Here is a 25,601-nt window from a genome sequence, read left to right on the forward strand (position 1 = left end):
AGAGACTTGTTCTGAAGGGTTTGCCTTACAACACTCCGTTTACTAGATATCAACTTGCCACGATAGGATGAATGGAGAATTTGCACATGGCAGGAATAGTGATACTTTAACTGTTAAGTTATTCTGTATGGAATTTTTGCGAAAAACCTATGATTGCTTCAAAAAAGTCCATCAATGCCTCCCGAGTTTAAAGAAAGTTTTCAGGCCTCTGATTGGCTGGTGATGTTAACTGGCGCCTATCCGAAATCCAATTGGGAATTGGGTAATCAGCATTGTGATTGCTCGCAAATGGTGATTGGGCGACGGTTTTATGAATTTTTTTTGTATTTAAAAGAGCTTGTGTGACACAGAGGATAATTTCACACATTTCAAACCTCGCGGACAAGATTTTGGTCAATTCATCTTCTGCGAGTTTCAAATGAGAGAGGCTTTGGGTCAAACCCTCACCCCCAGTTCAACTAACAGGTATGGTCTTTCTCCAAATGGTTTCTCCCAGGCCTCAAAACTGAGGCTTCTCACTAAAAGAGGAAAGTATTTGGCCTGACCCTACCCTCTGCCCTCTTCTCCTTTAGAACCATTGTAATGTTCTTACACTAAATCAAGAGTATCATTCACTTACAAAGATAAGCTTCTTCCTGCTCCTTGGTCAAGTTGGTGGGAAGTACTGTGGGAAGGCCTGGAATGAAAATCTTATCTGTTTCTTCTTTACCCCATCTTGATTTTCTCTTTTTACGCCTTTCTTCCCTCTCACGATCTTCTGTGAAAAAGAGAAAAACTAGGGGTGTAAAAGGACATCTTACTACAAAATTGCACTCATCGACGAGTAAAGTTCGTGGGTGAATAGTTATTGATTTATTTTTCTCCTATATGAAATGACAGAGTTCTGCCAGAGTGTGAAAGTTGATAGTAAAAGTTTAAGTGACCTGTCAATATTATTACGATCTATTACAAATCAAATGTTTATCTGAAACACAGTTTTTTTTACTTAGTTCAGTTTTTATTGCAATATGTTATAATACAAGATACTATATAAGAAGGTAAAGAATGAAGAATATACAAAGGTTACATTCTGCAACATGCGATTTTAAATCAACTGAGTGCGCTAGCTCCCCTAGACTAGGGGGTGCGCTAGGCCGGAAGTGCCTGATGGCATAAGATCGGCTGAATTTAGAGGTCTCCTAAGGGCTGATAACACTAATCTCTTAGTCTCTAATACCTCTTTGACAAATTTCTTCATTCTACACCAATGTCCAAGACTTTTCGTAACAGTCTAGAATCTGGGTCTAGATCTGTCCATGGTAAATATTTTTGAAAATTGATGTATTTAATCAGAGGGTAGTGCCTAATCTATCCTTATGATTTGGGAGGACATAACATTTCAGAGACTCCTCTCATAGCAGATTAAAAAGATGAGATACAGTACTACAGGGATTGTGTACATACCATACCACCTCAGAGGCACAAGTTGGAACAAAAATCTCAACAAATGCATAAATTTTGACCAAATCGAGGGGTTCGGCCTAATTACAAGCTTAAATATTTTCCCTCAATTAGTGATAATCATGGCCACTAAAAACCAAAAGCTGCAAATTTTCCTTCTTTGAATGTAGAGGAACCACCTGTTTTACATCCACTCTTGAGGAAATTAATTTCGTAAGGATACAAAGACACAGCTTTTCCCTTCTAAAATTTTAAAAGTCGAAAGTCAATGTTTTTTAACTCGCCCTGGGCTTCCCCTCCTCTTTTCCAGGATTTATATGTTAAGAAAATTTGCCATTTTCAAGGTAAACAAATACATTTGACCGTATTTCAAAATTTGTAACCGTATCTAACAAATTCAAGGGCGCTCCTTTTTTTTATATCACCCTACTAATTGCCTTCTCGCATAGTCTTTGCAGTATACCAAAAACAAAACTTCAAGACATTATTTCTAAGACACCTTTTCCAGCTAAGGGTCATTTATCCAGCAATAATCCAGCATCAATTGTTTTTGTTGCTTTTAGAAAATATGCTGAAAAGCCCTAAATAGGACTCCTAACAAGAGCAGGTGTACAAAAAACGACTCACCTTCAGCAGATCTTTTATTGGACTCTGAATTTGAAATGGTGTTTGAATTCAGACTCAAATTTGTATTCGATAGATAGCTTGGATTAAGAAGTGATGTGTAATTGCCATAATTGCTATACATATCACTTAAATCGTTTGCCATTGTCAGACCATCCGTGCACAGTACTAGAAATAAGAACATAAAAAATGCAATTTATTAGATGATTTAAGGTACGGCATAAAACTATTTTCATTTAGAAGAGGAACCCAAGTAGCATGGATTGCAATTTCATTGCAATGGATTGTGAGTTGATTGCAATTTTTGCTTGTTGCCTATACGTTCATTTGAAGGCGCTTAAAAAGTTGCAATTTTATTGCAATAAGTTTGCAAGAAATGTAGATTATGCTTGTTGCCTAACCCTCTTTTTCAAGGCACTATAAAGACTGCAATTTCGGTGCAATCATGTTGTAACAAATTCACGCCATGTGCCTGGCATCCAATTCTCTAGTTGTTTTAAAGTTTTTTCGACTTGAATTTCTCACCTAACCCATATAGCCCAACATATTTTGAAAATATTGTCACCTTTATCAAAATATTTTCATGGCAATATTGTAATTAAGATATTTTCAAAATATTTTTAAAACATTTTAAAGGAATATTTTGAAAATGTTTACAAAAAATATTTTTAAAATAATTCAAAAATATTGCCTGTAAACATGCATGTTAAAAATATTCCTTAAGAAAGTTTTGAAAATATTTTTAAGTTCTCAAGTTAGTATGTGGTGTAATTTACACCGGTGTAAATTTAGTGTGAGTACCTATTACGTGATATCGAAAAAAAAAATCAGACAAAAATAATATGAAAAAAATAAATAACACGAAAAAAAAATAAATAATACTTAGGCAAAAGAAAGAAGCCTGAGAAAAACGGCGTTAATCAAATCTATGATGAATGTTGAGCCACGCACTGACGCAATGCATGCGATAACAGCCTTAACAGGCGTGATTTCAACCCAGCTCATCATCAGCTCCCTGTAGCTCAGTGGAAGAGTGCTCCGCTATGACATTCGCGGGTCGGGTTCAAGCCCACTAAAGGGCGTCCGGTATTTTATGCTGCTAAACGTCGTAGGACATTAGGTAAGCATGGGTTCGAATTATTATAATTTCCCCGGAAAATTTAGGGGTTGAAATTTAAAGGTCGTTAATATTGAAATTTCTTTGCAAAAAAAAAATTGCAACTTTTTTACAATGAGGGGGTCAGATGTTGTAAAATAATTGCAATTTTCTTGCAAGAAAGTTGAAATCATCTGGAAATTTTATTTCATTTAAATTGCAATTTTTTCGTTGCAAAATGCTACTTGGGAAAAAGAAAGCGTCTTAAGAGAAGTCAATCAATTGGAATACGTCAGAATAGTGAACACTACATGATGTCCGTGGAAAGGATGGACAACAACAGGATGCCGAAGGTAGTTCTAAAGGTGAAATTGTAGTCAAAAAGTCGAATTTTGTAACATTTTTTGTTTATATTTTTTTCTTGTTCTACGTATCTTCCTGAATATTTTGGTAAATAATAGTATGGGGTTTGTAGGAAAATTAATGAACATATCAGCATTTATATGTGGAAAAGCAGGAATCCAAAAATTTCGATTATAAACGATCATATATATAGCTTATATAACATATATATATATATATAATTATATAATATACTAGCCGTTCTGGGCGCGCTTCGCGCGCCCGTCACGCCTAGCCGGGGGCTACGCCCCCTGGACCCCCGGTCACTCGCTACGCGAGTGACATTCGGCTCGCTTCGCGAGCCGATTTTGTAGTAGTTGCAAATTTTTTATCACTATATTTTGAAGATTTCATAGAAACATTATGAAATTCTCACTCCACAATTAACTTGTAGAATCATAATGGCAGGGCAAGAAATAGACTATCTCTTAAAATGGACGGTTCCCACTTAGTAAAAACAGCCAACACCACGAGAAGGTGAGGAACCATCGTTAGCCACTTTTTTTTTTTTTTTTTTTTTTTTTTTTTTTTTTTTTTTTTTTTTTAATTTTCTGAAAAAAATTTACTGAAATTGTAGTTGCGTCCCCTAAAAGGAAACACGGAGAAAAAAAAATTGTGCATGGAACCCGAAGCCGAGATCATATGGATCTCTGAAGTTTTCGGATCACACATCCGAAAAGTTAAGGTCCATCTGCCGAAGTTCGGGTCAGACAATTGAAGTAGTTCGGTATATATCGAAGGTTTCAGGTCACACATCTGAAGTACTCGGTGCATACCGAAGTGTTTCAGATTTCTGACCTGAATTTCGGCAGCTGGACCTCAAGTTTTAAGAGATTCATATGATCTCAACGTCGGGTCCCATGCACGAAGTTTTTTTCTCCGTGTAAGTATTAATATAAATTTCCCTTTTTTCACAATAATAATTCTGAATAAACAATGTTGCGAGTTGCCACGGCGTCGTTGTGGATCCTGTCGGGGTTCGTCAACTTACATTCACAGGTCGGAAGTTGGTCTTACGACGCACAATGTCAAAAAACAAATTAATTGTGTCGCCAGACAACACGTCCTGCAATACCTCATCAACTGAAGCTGGATTCATTATTTTATCAAAAATATCCTCAAATATCCTCAAATATCCTCAGAGAACAAAGGATAGAAAAAGAAATATCAGAGCAGAAAGAAAAAGAAAAGACAGACAAACGCAGAAGAGATTTAAGAAAAACTCAGTATAACAGAGAAAAAAATTCAGAAAAACAACAAAGAAAACGACTCCTTTGCGGTAATCTAAGCTCAGCTGCGTGTGAGCATGAGCACGATAAAATAAAAACACCGAAGAGATTTAGGAAAAACACAGTAGAGAACCAAGGAAATCACAGTAGAACAGAGAAAAAAATATAGTCGAATAAATAAAGAAAACTATTATCGAAGAAATTCTAATTAATCGAAAGTAATTAGCTGGCTAGGAGCATGAGCGAGATTTATCATCAACTGACCGCTGGCCGCTAGGTACCTGGGTGGGCGAGCGACAATACGTAAGCGGTGGCATATAGTTCGATTGACAGAGGAGTGGGGAACGGTCAGACGTAGGGGAAAGGTTCAGGCTGAACCGTTCAGCACAGCGCAGCGTCAGTCACCGGGTGGGGAAGAGAGTCCGGGAGGGGACACTTCCCCTCGAGTGAAATAGAAAAAGGCAGAATCCTTCGAAGTTTATATTAATGATAATTATATAATATATACAGGGTGATCCAAAAGTCCCTTCCACCCCCTCTAACTTTTTACCTAATTGAGGTAAAGATTTGAAACTTGGGAGATATTCCTAGGTCAAAGGGAGCTACTTTTTGGCCCCCCTAAAATTTTCAGGGGGGCCCCCCTTGGGGGGGCAACGGCCCCCAACTTTTAATTTTCAAATGGGAAGACCCCCTTTGTGATAGCTCGTTCGAAAGAGCATAAAAAAAGAAAACTTTTCGCGCAAACCCGAAGTCAATATCTCAAACCGTTTCAAAATGGCGGCCGGTTAAAGTTCAAAATGGCCGAAACTTCACACCGGTTATTTGTCGATGGATTTGCGCGAAAATCGGTATGTAGGGGTATTTTGACACGAAAAAAACGAATTTGACGTTAGATTTTCAAAAAAACCAAAATTTCCAAAATGGCCGCCGGTTAAAGTTTGAAATGGCCGAAAATTGTCACCTCGGTTTTTTACTGATGGATTTGCCTAAAACTTGGAATTTGAGAGTATTTTGGCATAAGATGAACAAATTTAAACTTAGATTTCTAAAAAAATAAATTTTTTGTCATTTTGAACTTTAACCGGCGGCCATTTTGGAAATTTTGATTTTTTTGAAAATCTAACGCCAAATTCGTTTTTCTCGTGTCAAAATACCCCTACATACCGATTTTCGCGCAAATCCATCGACAAATAACCGGTGTGAATTTTCGGCCATTTTGAACTTTAACCGGCCGCCATTTTGAAACGGTTTGAGATATTGACTTCGGGTTTGCGCGAAAAGTTTTCTTTTTTTATGCTCTTTCGAACGAGCTATCACAAAGGGGGTCTTCCCATTTGAAAATTAAAAGTTGGGGGCCGTTGCCCTCCCCTCCCCCAAGGGGGGCCCCCCTGAAAATTTTAGGGGGGCCGAAAAGTAGCTCCCTTTGACCTAGGAATATCCCCCAAGTTTCAAATCTTTACCTCAATTAGGTAAAAAGTTAGAGGGGGTGGAAGGGACTTTTGGATCACCCTGTATGTTATAAATATTATATATAAATATATATTATATATTATATTAAAAAAACTTCTTGTTTCGCGGCGTGATTGTTTATGTGTGGATAAACTTTTCAAGGTCAAGGTTAAAACCATTTAAAGACTTTGAAGTGCTCTCCTGAAAAATTGTGTTTTTTTACCTTTAGGTACACTTTTCTCGGGAAATATTTGACCTAGAAGGCTCATTTTTTTTTAAAAATTTTGGATTTTTTAAGCTCTACAGGTCTAACCTGCTTAAAATGTTGAGTAACAATAAGAGTATTAATGAGATTCAAATAGAGAAGGGGAAAAAAGTAAAATTTAATACGTTTTTTCAAAACAAAAAAAAAAAATATAAAAAAGTAAAAAAAAAAATTTAAAAAGTTGTTAACTCCACTCTCCTTATTATGACACATATGCATGCCTTTCAACTTCCTAGGGCAGATGGTTCTCTCAAAAACTGTACCTGAAGTTGACCAAAATTACATGGGGAAAGATAGGACTACAATCTCACCTTAAGGCAAGAGTTGCACTACGCAGAAAAAGAGGGAGGTCACGGCTGAGATGGCTCGAGGATGTAGAAAAGGACATTAGAGCAATGAGAGTAAGACAATGGAGAACCCGAATACTTGACAAGAGTGCAGTGGCGGGGAATTGTTGTGGAGGCCAAGGCTCACATCGGGCTGTGGCGCTAGAGAAAAAGAAGAAGAAGAGGAGGACAGTTTTCTTTTCGCTTCACTTTAGGAGTGGGACGATAAACCTTACTACTTGAAGGCAAGGGAAGTTCTAAAAAGTTTGCGTGTGGTCAACGATTCCGCCGGAAGGGCAGTTCGACACATGCAAAGATGAATCCAATCTATAACTAAAAAGGAGGATGAAAATCAAGATTGATCATATCAAGAAAGAGCTTCGCGAAGCGAATTACATCCACTAAATATAGGTTCCGCACATGAAATGAGTCACACCGACCGGTTTGGAAGATCGAAAGGGATTTACGTTCGCAACTCGAAGCGAGGTCCCAAAGGTGACGGTTTCGTACTATCCCGACGGGAATTATCTCGTATCCAACAAACGGATCCGACAACTGCAAGATCCCCAAGAGGATACCGACGCCGTGAACAAACAATGGACAGACTCGAAGTGGACGGAAGCTATGAATTTAGCACAGCTTTCTTGGGGGAAAATGGAAGAATACAAAAATATCATGCAACGACTCGAGACGAAATTATCACGACTGGAAAACAGCATCAATCATTTAGAGGTTGTGAATCGAGTGAAAGGCAAATAGTATTGCGACGGGTCACACCGACGGTTTTGGCCGATCGAAATTCCGCCGCGGTCCAAAAGGTGACGGATTCTCTCTGGATTCCGACGGAAATTATATCGTATCGAACAAACGGATCCGTCAAGTGCAAGATCCCGAAAGCAATGAAGATGCGGTGAACAAACAATGGTCCGAAAGAAAGTGGGAGGAAGCCATGATACTAGGTCAACACTGTCTAGAGCGTATCCACCAACTTCAGCAATCTTACGATCGTCTGACTAAAATAGTAGCATCGAAACAGCATTTGAATCGACAGAGTGGACGACGACGTCGACGGTAATTATCATGTCGGTGGAGAGACGTGGGATCGTCGAGGAGTTACATAAACCTGCACGAAGGGAAATATCCGCGTCGTACAGTACGGATTCTCGGATTGTTCGATTTACGGCAAGCCGATTTCGTCGAGATGCAATCGTACGCCTCGGTCAACAAAGGATACAGATATCTTCTCACCGTCATCGACACGTGCTCGAAAACGGCGTGGGCCAAATCGCTCAAATCGAAAAACGGCCACGGATGTCACTGATGCCATGCAACGCGTTCTCAAAGCAGCCGAATAGTCACCGAAACATTTACAAGTCTATATGGGCTCGGAATTCTACAACTCCAAATGTCAAGCATTGATGAAGCGTCACAAGATCAATATGTACAGCTCGTACTCGACAACCAAAGCCTCTATTATCGAACGATTCAACCGAACGCTTAAAACGAAGATGTGGAAAGAGTTCAGCGCGCAAGGATCGTACAAGTGGGTAGTTCTATTACCGAAACTCATTCGTGAATATAACGAGAGCGTTCATCGCACCATCGGGATGAAACCAATTGATGTTACCGAAAAGGATGTACCGATGATCCTGCAAAAGCTCCGTGGGCCGCCGCTGAGTAAAACCGAAAAAAGCCGTCTGGCCACACGAACACTGAAAGTCGGTGATCACGTCCGGATCTTCAGACTCAAAGCCATGTTTGAGACAGGATACACACCGAACTGGAGCACGGAAATTTTCAAGATTGTCAGCGTCGATCCGACCGTTCCGATCACGTACGATCTGAAAGACGCGCACGATACGATCATCGAAGGAAAATTCTACCGCAAAGAACTCCAACCCACCAACTATAAGGATACGTTACTGGTGGAGAAAATTCTACGTCGCAAGAAAAACCAGGCCTTAGTCAAATGGTTGGGTCTGGACGCGAGTCACAACAGTTGGATCTATAGTAAGGATTTCGTATAAATAGTATGCATTCTCTTCTTAGTATCGTAGGGAAGAAATCATGAATGATAAAATAATTCTCATCACCATCATCGTAGTTGTTGGATCAATTCCTAAGTGGTGGAAAACTCATCCGAAGCAAACATCACAATGTGCCCGGTCTATCCGGAAATCAAATGCGCACCCTCTACCTTGACGGACGCTCTTCTATTCATCTTGATTTTAATGGCGCTCATTTGTTCCGCTCCGTACCCAAGGGGGGGGGGGGGGGCTCCAAATCCAAGATGGCGGCCGAAATTTCCGTTTTGACGAGGGCATTGCTATTATTAATTCTCATTGCTCCATATGGTGACTTTTTGTCGATTTTCAGGCCCAGAGACAACAAACAAGGTGTCAGAAACTCTTTTCGTCCAAAATAGGGGTTGAAAGCCCCCAAAACAACCCCTTAAATATTCAAAATTCCTGAAAGATTTGACTAAAATTTTGAACGTCACGCCCTACATCGAGTGAGGTATCGATTCATAGGTAATTTGGGGCGTAAAATCCAAATATCACATTATAAAAGACCCGAATCCATCTCTGGGTGGGGGCGGGGGCTTTAAATACAAAATGGCGGCCAAAATGAACCGTTTGTACATAGAAATCGCTATAAATCCGCTTCATCCCCGTGTGAGGTGTCTATTCATAGGTTTATAAGTTCGCAGGCTTCAAATTTGCAGTAAAAAATCTTCTCCTGCCGATAGAAAGCGCCCAAGAACCCCACCAACACAGGGTTTTTGTTGGGGGGGGGGACGGGGGCTTTAATCCATTAATTTTTGTAGGAAGGTTATGACCAGCTGCGTACATTTTCTGCCGAGGAATCTATTTCTGGTTTAAGATGAGTCGCCTTTGTTATGGCATTTTAAATAATGATGAAAAACAAGAAAATTCTAAGAAGATCGTTTTAACTCTGAGCGCAAGGTTTGCCATCAACGAAAATTGGCCAAAAAGACTATCTTACACTCTTAATGAACGTACTTGAAGGACAGTATTCTCCCTCGATGATGGGATCGTTATGAAACAGCGTCACGTCGAATGTCAAAAAACCTGCATTTTTTGCCAAATTCGGCGTTTAGTCTCATGTTTAGGCCAGTATTAGGTACCCTTAAATAGACCGAAAATGACAAAATCATGATACATTCCGCAAACTTTAGACTTTAAATGCGCAAACAATCGTACATTCGAAGATTTCAGGGTATGGGCCCAACAACGGCCCTTATCAAAACCCCTCCTTTGGCGAATCTCTTAATATCAATCATTTACCGGTCTGCGCCTCTTGTTGTTTAGAGTAAAAATAACAAAAAGGATAATTAATAATTTGCAACCATGTGAAGAGAAGGTGAAACTCCCTGGGATTGTGCTCTGGCTGAAAAATACCTACACAAGTGAGATAAAACAACATTAAATTAATAAGATGAATAAAGAAAGCAATATGAAATAAAACACCTTTATCAGTGAGGAAAGGTATTTTTCAGCTGGAGACACAAAACCGGGAGCTTCACCTTCTCGATGAGTGGATTCAGACTCACGCCCGGCCATGTTAGTTTTTAGTTCATCAGTCTCTCTCGAATGAGCACCATGTCGGTTTTTTCCGCAATAAAATCTCATTCATTTTCACGCAATTAATTTTGGTTGACGTTATTTTCGTCAAAAACGACAGGTTATGGGCCCAGCTGACCCAAAAGTGAAAGTGTATCGAAATTTTCGTATCGCGTTAATGTGGTGTGAACGCGGACAGTAAGAAATAAAAAATTTAAAAAATAAAATAAAATCGCGTGCTGCGGAATGTGGTGTGAACGCGGACAGTAAGAAATAAAAATTTAAAAATAAAATAAAATCGCGCGATGTGGAATGCGGTGTGATCGCGGACAATAAGAAATAAAAATTTAAAAATAAAATAACATAAAATAAAATAATAAAATTTAAAATGGAGTCGGAATCGGTGATAAAAGCGGGATACATCAACATCTCTAAACTTAAAGGAAGTGCGAACTACCAACTATGGAAGTTTGAAGCGCAAATATTTTTGGAAGCTAGTGGACTGTTCGGGATTGTTAGTGGAACGGAAACCAGACCACTAACGGATGATGAAAAACTTCAAAAGTGGCTTAAAAATGATGCTTCAGCTAAGAAAGTGATAGTGACCACAATCGAAAAACCATTGCTGACAAATATTTTAACCTGTGAAACGTCTGCGGAGATGTGGGCAACTCTAAAAAGTGTGTACGGGTATAACACCAATCAAGAAAAAAGTGCGTTATTCCGTGAATTTTATGCAGCTACGTACACCAAAGGAGATGTTATGAGCTACGTTGCCAAATTGGAGAATCTCTTTGCGCAGTTGAGAGCGCTGGATCATACCCTCAAGAATGAACTGCTGATAAATAAAATACTACAGTCACTGCCGGACTCCTGGAGGTCCTTCGTGACTGGATTTGATTTTTTGCCGGAAACCAACAAGACATTAGACACTCTTAAAAATCGCATTGTTCTGGAGCAAAATAAAACAAAAACCGAGAAGGAGGAACCTGTGGCTTTCTTTGGAAGCGAAAAAAGAAAGTGCTATCGGTGTAATAAAGTGGGACATCTGAAACGTCAATGTCGAGTCAAAATGCCTGGAAAATCTGATAAAACAGGTGAAAAATCATCTCGCGGTGAAACTTCCAATGCCAGAAAGCGGTGCTCCATTTGTAAGAAGGATAATCACGATGAAGCTGCATGCTTCTTTAGAAATAAAAATAACAGTGTCAAGAAGAATGATAATGAAGACAATGCCGTGTCGTTTCTTGCCCTCCAAGAAGAACAGGAAGATGACGTGTGGATCGTGGACTCGGGCTGTACAAGTCACATGACTTACATGGAAGAATGGTTATCTTCGGCGGAGCCGTGGGACCAAACGGTGTCCAGTGCAAAAGCGGAGCAGAACTTAAAAATTGTGAAAAAAGGAACAATCGTGGCTGAAGAGTGTAACCTCCGTAATGTACTCTACTCACCGGAAGTGTGCGCGAACTTATTTTCGGTAAACGCGGTAGTGAAATCCGGCGGGCAAGTGTTTTTTGAAGAAAACGAAGTAATAATAAAAATGGGAGGAAAGATAGTTCTACGTGGATATCGTATTGAAGGTGGATTGTTCACGGTAAATTTGACCATTAAAAAACCTAAGAAAGGAGCGTTTTCAGTGATAAATTTAAAACCTGACTGGCACAGGCGAATGGGTCATCTTGGCGGCGCCAATCTTAAAGTGCTTGAAAAAATCGCGGACGGAGTTGAATTAAATAAAAAAGGCGATATTGTGCGAGAGTGCAAAGACTGCGATGTTTGTTTAAAATCGAATTTGTCGAAATTGCCCTATAATAGTGCGAGAATGAAAGGAACCGAAAAACTCCAGATATTGCACAGCGACCTGTGCGGACCTATCGAGCCGAAAACTTTTGATGGAAAATCGTATTTTATAACGTTAACGGACGATTTTTCGGGGTTCACTGTAACGGAATTGCTCGGGAACAAAAGTGAAGCAAGTGAAGAGTTACAGAATATGATAATAAAACTGGGGGTGCAGCAGAAGACCAAGAGCATAAAACTACGTTTGGATAACGGAGGAGAATTCACGAGCGGCGCATTCAAAAAGTGGTGCAAAGACCGAGGATTGGAGCTAGACTACTCTATTCCGTATTGCCCGGAACTTAACGGCACGTCGGAACATAAAAATTTAACAATCATGACAAAAGCGCGTGCGATGATTCAGGACAGTGGTGTTGGAAAAGAACTCTGGGGTGAAGCTGTTTTAGCGGCTACATACTTGATGAACCGTTCACCGAAAAGGGGAATGAACGAGACGCCATTCGAAAAATGGTGGAATAAAAAGCCAAACTTGGCAAACATAAGAATTTTCGGGAGTGACGCGTACGCGAAGAATACCGGGTACTTGAAGAAACTTGACGATCGTGGCCAAAAGCTAGTGTTTGTGGGATACGCACCGAATGGATATCGGTTGTACGACCCGGTCGAGCAGAAAATAATACGTGCGCGTAACGTTCGCATAGTCGAAAGAATCGAGGCGGGCGGAATTTTGAAACGCGAACCCGATGACGCGAGTGGTGAAGTAATAATCGAGGACAGTAGTGTCAACGACCAGGAAGAAGCGCAAGGGGGCGCGGATAATCAGCTGAACGATTCGAATGCAGATTTGTGGGGATCATCTGACGTAGATAGTGACAGCGGTGACTCCGACTGGAATCCACCAAGGTCAGACTTTAACTCTGGTGACTCAAATTTGGAGCAAAGGGAGCATCCCGTGCGTGAGCGACGCGCACCCGCGCGATATCCGGAACCTGAGACTGTGGTCCTTGCCAACGAGATACTCGACCCAGAGGAGCCAAGCAGTGTTGCGGAGGCTCTACAATCCAATGAATGGCGGGCTGCCATGCAAGCTGAGTACCAATCCCTGTTAGATAATAAAACCTGGGAATTGACTAAATTACCCGAGAACGCAACAGCCATAAAATGTAAATGGGTATTTAAAATAAAAAGGGGACCAGACGGTAAACCAGAAAGATACAAAGCGAGACTGGTTGCCTGTGGATACAGTCAACGAAAAAATATTGACTTTTTTGAAACTTACTCACCAGTGATAAGAATTGGGACTTTGCGTTACTTGTTTGCGATTGCAATGCTAAAGGGATTAAAAATACACCATATTGATGTAGATACGGCGTTTTTGCATGGAGAGCTTGAAGAGAAAATTTACATGCAACAACCATCAGGTTTTGAGGTTGAAAAAGGAAAAGTTTGTAAATTGTTAAAAACGCTGTACGGCTTAAAACAGGCGTCAAGGGGTTGGAACATAAAAATTAGAACAGTTTTGCTTGATTTTGGTCTCAAACAATCACAACTGGAAAATTGTATTTTCTTTGATGTTCATGAAGGATCGATTCTGATAATTGCTCTATATGTCGATGATTTCTTTGTAATTTTTAATAACATGCAGAAAAAGGAAGCATTAATGACTAGATTAAGACTAGAATTTAAGATTAAAGATTTGGGCAGAATTAAACATGCATTGGGAATAGAATTTTCTTGGAATGACGATGAGAGTTGTGTAGCATTGTCACAAAAACAATATGCGTTGTTTTTACTCAAAAGATTTAAGATGTCAGAATGTAACCCTGTGAAAACTCCCCTAGAAGTGAGTGAGTCCAAAGGAAAACAGGGGATTGAAATAGAAGAAGAAATTTTGGAGAATGTGCCCTACCAGAATTTAATCGGAAGCTTAATGTACATGGGAGTTTGTACTCGTCCTGATATCTCACATGCAATAAGTTACTTGAGTCAATTTAATAATTGTCCAACAGTTTCAGCTTGGAAGAAGGCTAAGAGAGTATTGAGATACATAAAGGGGACAATGGATAAAGGAATCGTTTACAATTCCGAAGATAAAAATCTCATAGGTTACGTAGATGCAGACTGGGCAGGAGACAAAAAGGACAGACGCTCTTATACAGGGTATGTTTACAGTCTGAGTGGGGGTCCTATAGTTTGGGAGAGCCGTAAGCAGAAAACAATAGCCCAATCCACAACTGAAGCCGAATATATGAGCTTAACTGAGTCAAGTAAAGAAGCTATGTTTTTGCGTAATCTGTATCAGGAAATATTTGGATCAGTTCCGAACGTTAAATTGTGCTATGATGAAAAGATTAAGTTATTTTGCGACAATAATGGCGCTATTGAGTTGGCATCGAATCCTGGGTTCAGGGCGAGGTCAAAACACATCGAAATCAAGCATCATTTTGTCCGTGAGGTGCTCAATCAGAATATTATAGAACTAAAGCACGTAAATACAGAGTACATGGTTGCCGATGTGCTAACAAAAGGATTAGCAAAAGAGAAGCATGAATTTTGCGTAAAGAACATGTTGAAAAATATTCCTCTCAAAGAATGAAGGTCTATAATGAATTAAGAATAAAATTGATTATTGGATATTGTGTTAGATTTAAGCACCTTTTTATTATTTTTAAGGGGGCGTGTTGTTTAGAGTAAAAATAACAAAAAGGATAATTAATAATTTGCAACCATGTGAAGAGAAGGTGAAACTCCCTGGGATTGTGCTCTGGCTGAAAAATACCTACACAAGTGAGATAAAACAACATTAAATTAATAAGATGAATAAAGAAAGCAATATGAAATAAAACACCTTTATCAGTGAGGAAAGGTATTTTTCAGCTGGAGACACAAAACCGGGAGCTTCACCTTCTCGATGAGTGGATTCAGACTCACGCCCGGCCATGTTAGTTTTTAGTTCATCAGTCTCTCTCGAATGAGCACCATGTCGGTTTTTTCCGCAATAAAATCTCATTCATTTTCACGCAATTAATTTTGGTTGACGTTATTTTCGTCAAAAACGACACCTCTAACTGGCAACAATGTCGACAGCCATTTTCGATTCGGAGGCTTAATTTATTGTAGGAGTAAACATCTGATCTCCTATTCGAACTTCTTGACCCAATAAACTTGATTTTTAACGTATTGTTTGTTACAGCTGCCCTATATGGCAGTTTCATCCGCAAGACCGGTGGCCATTTTGGGCGCTACTTTTGATTTTAGGGCTTCTTGAGAGCTGCAGCGGAAAATGGACCTCATTTTCGGACTCTACGACCCTGACAACCGAATAACTGCTACCTCACAATGCATGTAGACCCGAATAAGCAAATTAGTACCCGTAAGAGGTATTTTTGAACGCAATCTTGGATTTTGGCCTGAAAATGAACTTCGGGCTAACTTTTGACTAAAAATACGGATTCTACGATCAAAAATACGTAAGAATCGACACCCGACACGACGTATTTGAAAAGCTTTACATTTTTTTACCCCAAAACCGCCATCTTGAATTGGGGGGGGGGGGGGGGGTTCTATGAAATTTGAGATGGCCATCATCGATTTTCTTCTTCTAGACATCAAAACGAAGAGATTGATGTATCGCACACTAAGCCTTCACAAGCCTGCACACGGGAATACGTATGCCCCCTTCAACACTGCGTTTTCAAGTCCTCAAATTTCGAACAAAGTTTTAAAAAAAAATGAAATTTCAATGGTTGAATTGAATCACCTTAAATTTCCTTTTATGAACTTTACTCGTAAGGGGACTTGAAAACACAGTGTTGAACTAATTTTGAACTTACTAAGATAATGTAAAGGAAAAGTAAGGGGAAATTGGCTGATTTCGCGAGAATATCGTATGACCTTTAAAATGACGTATTTGGGGGTCCGAAACCCCCCTTAAAATTAGTTTGGAGTAATTTCTGTGATTTTTGCTTAAAAGTGCTTACAATTTGGTAACTTTTCCCGTTTTATTTTTTTCTCTACGACAATTTGAACCGGAGGTATGATTTTTTGAAAATAGGTCAAATTTGACCTTTGACCTATCATAACTCGGTCAAAAATTAAGATATTGATTTGCGGTTTGCGCCAAAATTCTTAGTTTTTTATGCTCTTTTTAATGATGTATCACAGGATAGGGGTTATCATTTGAAAAAAAAAAAGTTGGCCCCCCCCCTTGAGGGGGAGGGGATAAAAAGTTTGAACCCCCTAGAAGATGATCCCCTTTAAGATAGAAACATTCCCAAAGTTTCGTTTTTCTATCTCTAACCGTTCAAAAGTTACGAGGGGGGTGCGGAATTTTGGGACACCCTGTATACAATAAGCTCCAATACCTTTTTGCATACCTAGTAACACTTAGTTCCAGCGTTCTACTACGCCGAATTTCATGATTTTAGCGGGTATCGACAGACAATTATCTCTGGATGAGCCAGCTTTATTCAGATTTCGACAAAATGACCCAGGTTGTTTTATATTACGTGATAAAGTTGCGAATTCTCCCATTGAAACACTGTAAATATTTATTTTTTGTCATAGTTCGTTTGAGCGTTCTACTGGGCCGATTTCCATGATTTTACGGCTAATGACAGGTGATGGTCCCTAGATGAGCCCGCTGTATTCAGACTTAGAAGATAGGACCCAGGTTTTTTATATAAAAGCCTAGGTACACACGGCGATCAATCGCCGCGAGTAAAAGACGAAAGCCAATAGAGAGCCTTGATTTCGATAGATCGACGTCAATGGATCGAAATCAAGGCTTTCAATTGGCTTTCGTCTTTCTCTCGCGGCGATTAATCTCCGTGTGTATCTGGGCCTTAAGCGTAGACCAAAGAGGTCAGGAAGGGGGAAAAAATTTGAAATTCCCGCCAATGAAAAATGGCGGGAATTTCAAACTTAGCGGAAAATTGAACTGCGCAGGAAACGTTGAATCTTGGTCTGTTAGTGGGGTAAACGAATCGAAGGTATGCTCTGGAGTACCTTTATAGCGAGAGTATAGACAGATCGCTTCATGGAGGGCTTAGGGCCCAAAAGTGCAGCCACCCTTCTAACCAACTTCTAACGCACAAAATTTCACTGCCAGTCTGCAGATTCCAATTCTAACCTAGATGACTAAGAGGTACATAAATGAGCGTTCTTCCGCACAAACGAATAAATTTATGCAAAAACTAAGTCAAGTACGTGCTTTATAAACGATGGTTCGTGACAATTGTATTAGTAAAGTGCTCTGGATAGTTGAAATTCATAGGTTGGCTGCATTTCTGGGTCCTAACTTTATTCGCGGAGGCAGCGGTGAAGGCCTGATAGATTTTCGGAGTTTCACATCTGTCTATACTCTCGCTATATAGGTACTCTAGTATGCTCCTTTGCTAAAGACTATCCAGAAGCAACGATACGCTCCGTCCCGTTTCGTTTCAGTCTTGGCGTAGAGTTTGAAATAAATGCCGATTTCTTCATTTGATTCTTATTGGTCCAATCACTACTGGCCAGAGGAGAATAGGACAAATGAGAGTCGGGTATGAAAATTTTATCATTGTTTTTGGTTGTTCTTTTGTCGACGCGGGCCTAGGAAAGCGCGGGCTTGGGCCGCGTAGCGGTTAGGAGGCGTAGCCCCCTAGTATTATTCTATCCGATGTAAACAAAGAAGATAGGAATTACCACGTATTCCAGACTGCCATTTTGGATCGAACATGTATTGAAAGAGTGACCCAAGCTCGGAATTCTTCGAGCAGAACATGGCGCCAGCTCTCCCATTTACATTACGACTCTAAGTACTCTATGATTTTTGTTCACAATGGAGCCACCACCATCTTGGTGCACACATCTGGTGTGACACCATGAGCGAGAACCAATCAGAATTCGATTGTTTTCTAGGCCACTTAAAACCTAACCAGAATTAAATTGTCTTAACTCAGGGTATAAACGGACTCTAAAGGATGCTAGTGGAAGCGGGTTTGGGGCTGAGGAGACCTGCTTCCAGTTTTTGGGTGCGGATCCGTTATCTACGTCATACGTCAAACCAATTGTTCAACTACCACCCCTTTCACCAAACTCATTACCAAACTGGAAAGTGGAAACGGCACTGGATATGCCATCGCCGGCTTATGCGCATCCACCTGCATCCACTGATAAAATACGACTAGGGAAGGTCGGGAAGAGCAGTCATTCATAGCGCAGATTTACCCGCTCAAGGTCTCCCCTGTCCATTGGATCGTTATGTCAATGTGAATGCCGCGAAAACCAGGAATGTCGGAAACAATAATTTTCTTACGGGAGAATACTAATTTTTATTAATGAATCATTAAAATGTCTTCCTTTCAAATCCTTTGAAACTTTCTGAGTGTCCAAAGGAACGTTATGACATAAGCATTCAGGGTTCAGATTTTGCCGCATTTGTGTTCTATCATTTTTACAGCTGGATATTAGCGGCTAATTATTACATAATATCATTCCTGATAGTGTACAGGAGGCAACCCAACAAAGGATTTTGAGGACACTTGTGGACATTTTTTTATCGAGCTATTTTAACATTTTTTTGGGCGTTTTCTTAAAGCAAGCTTTGGAGGTGGCTTTGGTCCTCCTAAAAATATGCCAATGCACATTAATGATATACCAAAATGTTCCTTATAGGGAGGAGAATAAGCATGTTTAATTGAAATTTTGATTTATCTGTCACAGAACTCATGCAAAAGCGAAATAAAACCTTGAGAATTAGACGGCAAATTTGATACCACCTGCAATGTCAGCTTTAGGCAACCCGCATGTCAAAGCGGAAGGGTTCAAAGATCCTAGAACCGTGGATACATTCATTTTGGAAGCTTAACTACTAGAGAACCAAGAAAAAATATTTAAAATCAGACTTTTTTTTTGTCGCCCATGACCGACCTCTACCATTGACTGTATCCACCGTGCGCCGTCGAGACAAAGCCTTAGAGTATAAAAGAAGAAAGTATACAGGCTGTTCCAAAAGTCCCGCTTCCCCCCCCCCCCCTCTAACTTTTGAACGGTTGGAGATAGAAAAACGAAACTTCAGGAATGTTTCTTTATCAAAGAGGACCATCTTTGAAGGGGGGGGGGGGGTCAAAATTTTTGCCCCTCCCTCAGGGCGGGGGGAGGGACAACTTTATTTTTCAAATTGTAATCCCTATCTTGTGATACATTCTTGGAAAGTACATTAAAAACGAAGAATATTGGCGGAAACCGCAGATCAACAGCTCAATTTTTGATCGAGTTATGATAGGTCAATGGTCAAATTTGACCTATTTTCAAAAAATCATAACTCCGGCTCAAATCATGATGAAGAAAAAAATAAAACGGGAAAATTTATCAAATTGTGTTCGCTTTTGAGTTAAAGTCGCAAAAGTCATTTCAAACTCATTTTAAGGGGGTTTCGGACCCCCAAATACGTCAATTTAAAGGTCATTTAATTTTCCCGCGCAATAAGCGAATTTTCCCTAGATTTGCCTCCACATTATCTCAGTAAGGTCAAAATCAGTTCGACATTACGTTTGCAAGTCCCCAAAATTCGGGAAAAGTGAAAAAAAAAACACCAAATTTTAAAAGGTAAAATTTAATCACAGTCATTCCCGTTTTTTTTCCTTTTCCCGAATTTTGGGGACTTGCAAACGGCATGTTATATATATATATATATGCATTTAAACGGCATGCATATTCATAATCAACGACCAGTGATCGATGCTCATTACATGGTCTTTGGTCCAGGTCTGACATCAGGGAAGAACGCAATAGTGTATTTCCTTCGGAAAATACACTAAAAACGGACCATAATGTTCCATTTTTATGCTTAGATCAACTCATGATATAATTTCAGGCACTTTTTGTAGAATGACTTTTTTCCATAAATTACACCATTTCCAAGAAAATCGATGATAAACGTCGCTGTACGTCGGTACAGCGTGCAGTCGGTAGGTCGCTACGTCATCAAAAAAATTCCAAGATGCCCGAAATGCAAACACCTCCTTTATAGTGTATTTTCCGAAGGAAATACACTATTGCGTTCTCCCCTGATGTCAGACCTGGACCAAAGACCATGTAATGAGCATCGATCATGGGTCGTAGATCACGAATATGCATGCCGTTTGAATTCATGTTTACATGTATATATATAAGTGTGTGTGTGTGTGTGTGTGTGGTGTGTGTGTGTGAGGGTGTATGTTTATTTATATATGTATTTCCAACTCATCGTGGTTTTTCCAATTTTTGCTGGGTTATATTTCCCTCATTTTAAAAAATTTCCGGGTGAAACTTTTTACGATTTAAAGTAGAGGAACAGGACTACCATTCTGCGAAAAAAAACGGAGATCGAAGTATTGCATTTCGAATGGTGGGGGCAAAAAGTGGGGGGAGGTTCAATTTTGTGGGCGCGATAACTCGCGCAAATTAAAAGCTTTCCCACTGCTATATTTAAATACTGTCTCGATTTCGTGTATAAAATTATTATATTGCTGTAAATGCAGGTCTCATCTAATTGAGTTGCCTTCTAGGTCCCAGATCCCTTTAAAGTCTGAGCTACCGGACGCGTAAGGAGACACAGGTTGGCACCAAAGCAAACATCCTTCCTTTCACTTTGAGTCTGCAAATTCTGGGCCCCCCTCCGCTTGTGACGGGAAATGGGACTTTCCCCGTTACGCATGTGCTTATAAAATTTCTTAGAAACAATGCCATTTCAATGCTTCTAATCAGGGCCATTAAAAAAAAATGTTTATAAAGAAAAAGAAGTTGGATTTTGCGCCTTTTTTTTTATTTGAAAGGAAAATATTCCATACAAAGTGAACAATAACTTCAAAATCATGAATTGATAATCGCTAATCCCATGAGTTTGAAAAATTGCATCAAACACAGTGCGGAGAGTTTGTGATGAGTCGGAGTCGGGCCCACCACGATGGAGGTACACCATCCTAATCAATGCAGTCTGCGAGTCTGAAATCCGAGGATTTTTTATCCTTGGACTTAAGAACACATTTTATTCAAGCCTCCATCGCAAATATTTTATTATCCTCCCCTCCACCCAGAAGTTTTCGTTTTACAATATTTCTTTTTCAGTTTGCTAGTCAAAATCATTGATAAAATAGTAAATATTGAAAAAAAAAAAATTCGCCAACAGCAAGAGAAGTGCAATTTTATCCATTCAAAATTTTCTGGAATGTAGTGCAAAATGGCGCAAGTGAGCGCGTCAACAATGATATGCATTCGGATAGAGAATCACTTAAGTACCTATGTAATTTGATGATGATCTCATGGAAATTCTTTGGGGGTTTCTAACTACTGATAACTATTTGAGGATTTCTGAAAAGAGTTTGAATTGATACCGAGGCCGAATTTGAAAATTCAAATTAGAATAATGTTGAATGCTAGTGTCGCAGTGTTCGCAATTTTTTAATTATTGGATCTGCGGATACAGGGCATTCATTCTTTGGTGAAATCTGGCGATGACTGGTTTCGACACGGGCGCACGGTGTTACGGGATTTTTCTCCTTTGCTGGAGAGTTTGATATGCACTGCTTTGGAGACTCTGAATTCAGCATCCGCGCAGTTTTTCTCATATTATTAAACGTTAGGGCGGACAATGCGACACGACAGGGCCGAAGATTGAGGGACTTGGAAACAGTCCCATAAATTATTTAGATATTGAGTAAATAATAAGAGACCTTTGCTGGGGTAAATTGGTAGCCCAGCAACAATAAAAGCAGAAAGGAGGTAAGACAGAACACATAGCCCTCTTGGTAGGGGATGAGACTATTTTCCCAGCTGTCTTAAAGGATTGATTTCGACCACACCTTCAATGACATTGTAGGCAAAGACAGTACATACTTAGCGTCCTACTTTCAGCAAAAACTTCCCGATTAGGACATGTAAAAAAGCTAATGCCCATATCACACAATCAAAGTAGAGCTCTCAGAGAGGCATCAGGTGACCCTCATAGATCGTCGGCCCCACAATCTATAAGGGTCAGGGTGGCCATGAAACGTAAGAAAGAAATGAAAGATTGGCAATTTCAGGAAAATATTTCATGAAATTTTACGAGGCTATGAAATATTTCATATTTTCTAGGGGCTAGAGCACCTATGCTACCCGCACTCAAACACACGAAAATAGAGGAAAGTCACGATTTTATACATTTTGAAGAACATGAAAAGGAACCAGTATTTTTTCATAAATTTCGGAAATTTCATGAAATATTTCTGGTGAAATTTTAAGATTTCATGTTTCATTAAATTTCGCCACCCTGATAAGGATAATGTGGCCCCACTTTGAGAGCGCCTACCTTGATTCTTGGATACGGGCTAAAGAAGTGTAGAGTCGGACTTTGTTCAAAACAACAAATAGGTTTTGTTTTTTTTTCTTGATTCTTTGGCGTGATTCTAAAAAACCAATGAGGAAGCGAATTCCAATTTTAGGTTAGAAAACAGCGTTGTCTTGGGCAACAACATAAAAACGACTTGCTTCTGAGAACGTTGCAGTTGTCATACAACAATGTTTCTGTAGAGGTTCCCAAATTTTGTGCGCTAAAATAAGCCCCGCCCCCACAGCACAAAACAATTTTGATCAAAATGCGATTGTTGCTTGTTTTTCCAACATGATGCGAGAGTTGCCTCCGAACAAAATACAACATAGTTACTGGTGGGAGCATAGAATAAAAAAACAACGATGGAGGAAGGGAATGATAATTGCACTTCACTAAGGAAAGTGACACAGTTATCACAGGTTTCCGATAAATACGCTTGTCTGGAAACATACATACTTACATTCTTAAATATGCGAAGCTCAGTTGCTCAAGGTTTCCAAAATGGCACTTGGGAAACCGACTTGTAACATTTCATATATACTAATCATCCGTCAACTTACTTTCATAATCGGGGAATTGGATATTACTTGACATTCCTTCCGTAATCAGTCCAGAATATACTTGGGGAAAACAAAATGGATAGATAGTTACAACGCTGGAGCTAATGTCCCAAGAAGCCAGTAGTTCCAAAGCAGACAACACATGAACACAACTGAGCCTGCATCTGTTTAGAATGAGGATCAAGTTAAAAATTCAGTTAAAGTACCTGCCTAATTTCCAACCGATGGATTAACAAGAAGCACACCACTTACAACAAGCTCCAAAAGCCGAGATTCACAAATTCACTATTTCTTCATAACTTGTGCATACAATAACCTTATTATTCTACGACTTGTGAGAGGTGAGGTAGAGGGGTGCCACACACGGGAGGGATGAGGCGCCCAAAAGTGAGGCTCTGCTGCGCGCGCACGTCGCATGTTTGGATTGTAATTTCGCGGCAGATTCGAACCTAAGGGGCGAGTTCCATAATACATTCTTCTCAAATGCACAGTATTAAAGTAAAAAAAGTCCAGAGTTTTAATCACGATTACTTTAATTAAATTTAACCTCTCGTAAATCCATACGTAAAAAGGGTTTCCTTCTCCGTAAATTTTAACAGTTTTATAGTGAGTTTAGTGATTAAAATTTACAATTTTTAGGAGATTTTTTAAAGTTCTTACTACAAGGGAATGTCTTGGCGAAGATTCTTTACTTTAACTCGCTTGCTCTTGACTTTCACATGGATGAAGCTAGCAGAACTTTTCGTGGAAGGGAGGGGGAGGATACGCTCCCAGGTCGCTCCCTCAAAAAAAGAAGAAAAACCGCAACAATGATGCTGTGGGATGTTTCTTTTGTGGGGGGGGGGGGGGGGGGAGCCTCTCGAGAAGGACTGGGCAGTGGGCTCCTCTGATGCCAGCTTTGCTCTCTCTCTCTGATATTTTGGTACCCTGCTACGAAATTTCTTTTCCATTTTACTGTTAGCCTTTCATCCTTACTGCTACACGAATTGTTAATTTGAGAGAATAAGATTGAAGGAAATTCATTTGTGAGCTGTCTGGAAAAGAGAATTGGACGTATTTATGCTACAAGGAAATATGTGCAAATGAGTGAAAGCAAAAAGATTTTTCAAAAGAAATTCAAAAGAAAAGCAAAATTCAAAATGTAATAATTCATACAAATTACGAATTCAACAAATATTGCCATTAATACTTTAATCATCACTTAATCAGAATACTGCTTCTTGAGCACACTGATGGCCTAAGTCCAAAAACATGCATTTTGGATTCAAGACGTTAGTCATTTTCCAACATGTTTATTTTTTCTAAGGAGAAATGATCCCAGTTTTCTCTTTTAATTTCCGTTGATTTCTCTTCAAGACAGAAAGAATATCCTGTAAAAATTTCAGACGTTTTTCTGCAAAGATACTCAGGAGACACATACATTTATTAAACTTAGTAATTGAGGTAGGTACCTATGTGTTTCTAAATGTAGGTACGCTATAGCAATAGACTTATGCCTATAATCATAATTATAGCGGGTGCAGGTACCTATTGCTTTTATCGAGGAAATATTGTTTGAGATTTTTGAAGCTTAAGGATTTAGAAAAGAGACGAGAAAGTGCTAAAGTAAAATTGAACGTATTTATGCTGAGAAGAATTATGCGAAAATAAATCGAATCAAGAGGATCTATGTGCATAGGGCTCACAAGCTACACTAATCTTTTTGCTTTCACTCATTTGCACATATTTCCTTGTAGCATAAATACGTCCAATTCTCTTTTCCAGACAGCTCACAAATGAATTTCCTTCAATCTTATTCTCTCAAATTAACAATTCGTGTAGCAGTAAGGATGAAAGGCTAACAGTAAAATGGAAAAGAAATTTCGTAGCAGGGTACCAAAATATCAGAGAGAGAGAGCAAAGCTGGCATCAGAGGAGCCCACTGCCCAGTCCTTCTCGAGAGGCTCCCCCCCCCCCCCCCCCACAAAAGAAACATCCCACAGCATCATTGTTGCGGTTTTTCTTCTTTTTTTGAGGGAGCGACCTGGGAGCGTATCCTCCCCCTCCCTTCCACGAAAAGTTCTGCTAGCTTCATCCATGTGAAAGTCAAGAGCAAGCGAGTTAAAGTAAAGAATCTTCGCCAAGACATTCCCTTGTAGTAAGAACTTTAAAAAATCTCCTAAAAATTGTAAATTTTAATCACTAAACTCACTATAAAACTGTTAAAATTTACGGAGAAGGAAACCCTTTTTACGTATGGATTTACGAGAGGTTAAATTTAATTAAAGTAATCGTGATTAAAACTCTGGACTTTTTTTACTTTAATACTGTGCATTTGAGAAGAATGTATTATGGAACTCGCCCCTTGGATTCGAATCTGCCGCGAAATTACAATCCAAACATGCGACGTGCGCGCGCAGCAGAGCCTCACTTTTGGGCGCCTCATCCCTCCCGTGTGTGGCACCCTGAGGGAGAGGCAGGCCCGAAGGCCGTAACTATGATTCTGTGACG

General features: G+C 39.6%; 1 protein-coding gene across 5 annotated transcripts in view; it reads right to left on the reverse strand.

Annotated features, from left to right (window-relative positions):
* LOC109043427 (splicing factor 1) overlaps positions 1 to 23,479 on the reverse strand; it is a 138,801-nt gene extending 115,322 nt beyond the window's left edge. Inside the window, exons 1-3 of one of the 5 annotated variants that reach the window (XM_072297254.1) lie at positions 23,322 to 23,479; positions 2,068 to 2,232; positions 620 to 757 (exon numbers count right to left, since the gene is read on the reverse strand). In XM_072297254.1, coding sequence (XP_072153355.1) covers positions 620 to 757; positions 2,068 to 2,209 — 280 coding nt within the window. In that variant the 5' untranslated portion in view covers positions 2,210 to 2,232; positions 23,322 to 23,479. Of the gene's footprint in view, positions 1 to 619; positions 758 to 2,067; positions 2,233 to 23,011; positions 23,237 to 23,317 lie in introns of those variants that run through there. The other 4 variants (XM_072297253.1, XM_072297256.1, XM_072297251.1 and 1 more) reach the window with 4 other exon arrangements.
* Between the last annotated feature and the right edge of the window lie 2,122 nt (positions 23,480 to 25,601).

This window comes from Bemisia tabaci, chromosome 2 (genome assembly GCF_918797505.1).
Source record: "Bemisia tabaci chromosome 2, PGI_BMITA_v3".
In the NCBI taxonomy this organism is placed as follows: Eukaryota; Metazoa; Arthropoda; class Insecta; order Hemiptera; family Aleyrodidae; genus Bemisia; species Bemisia tabaci.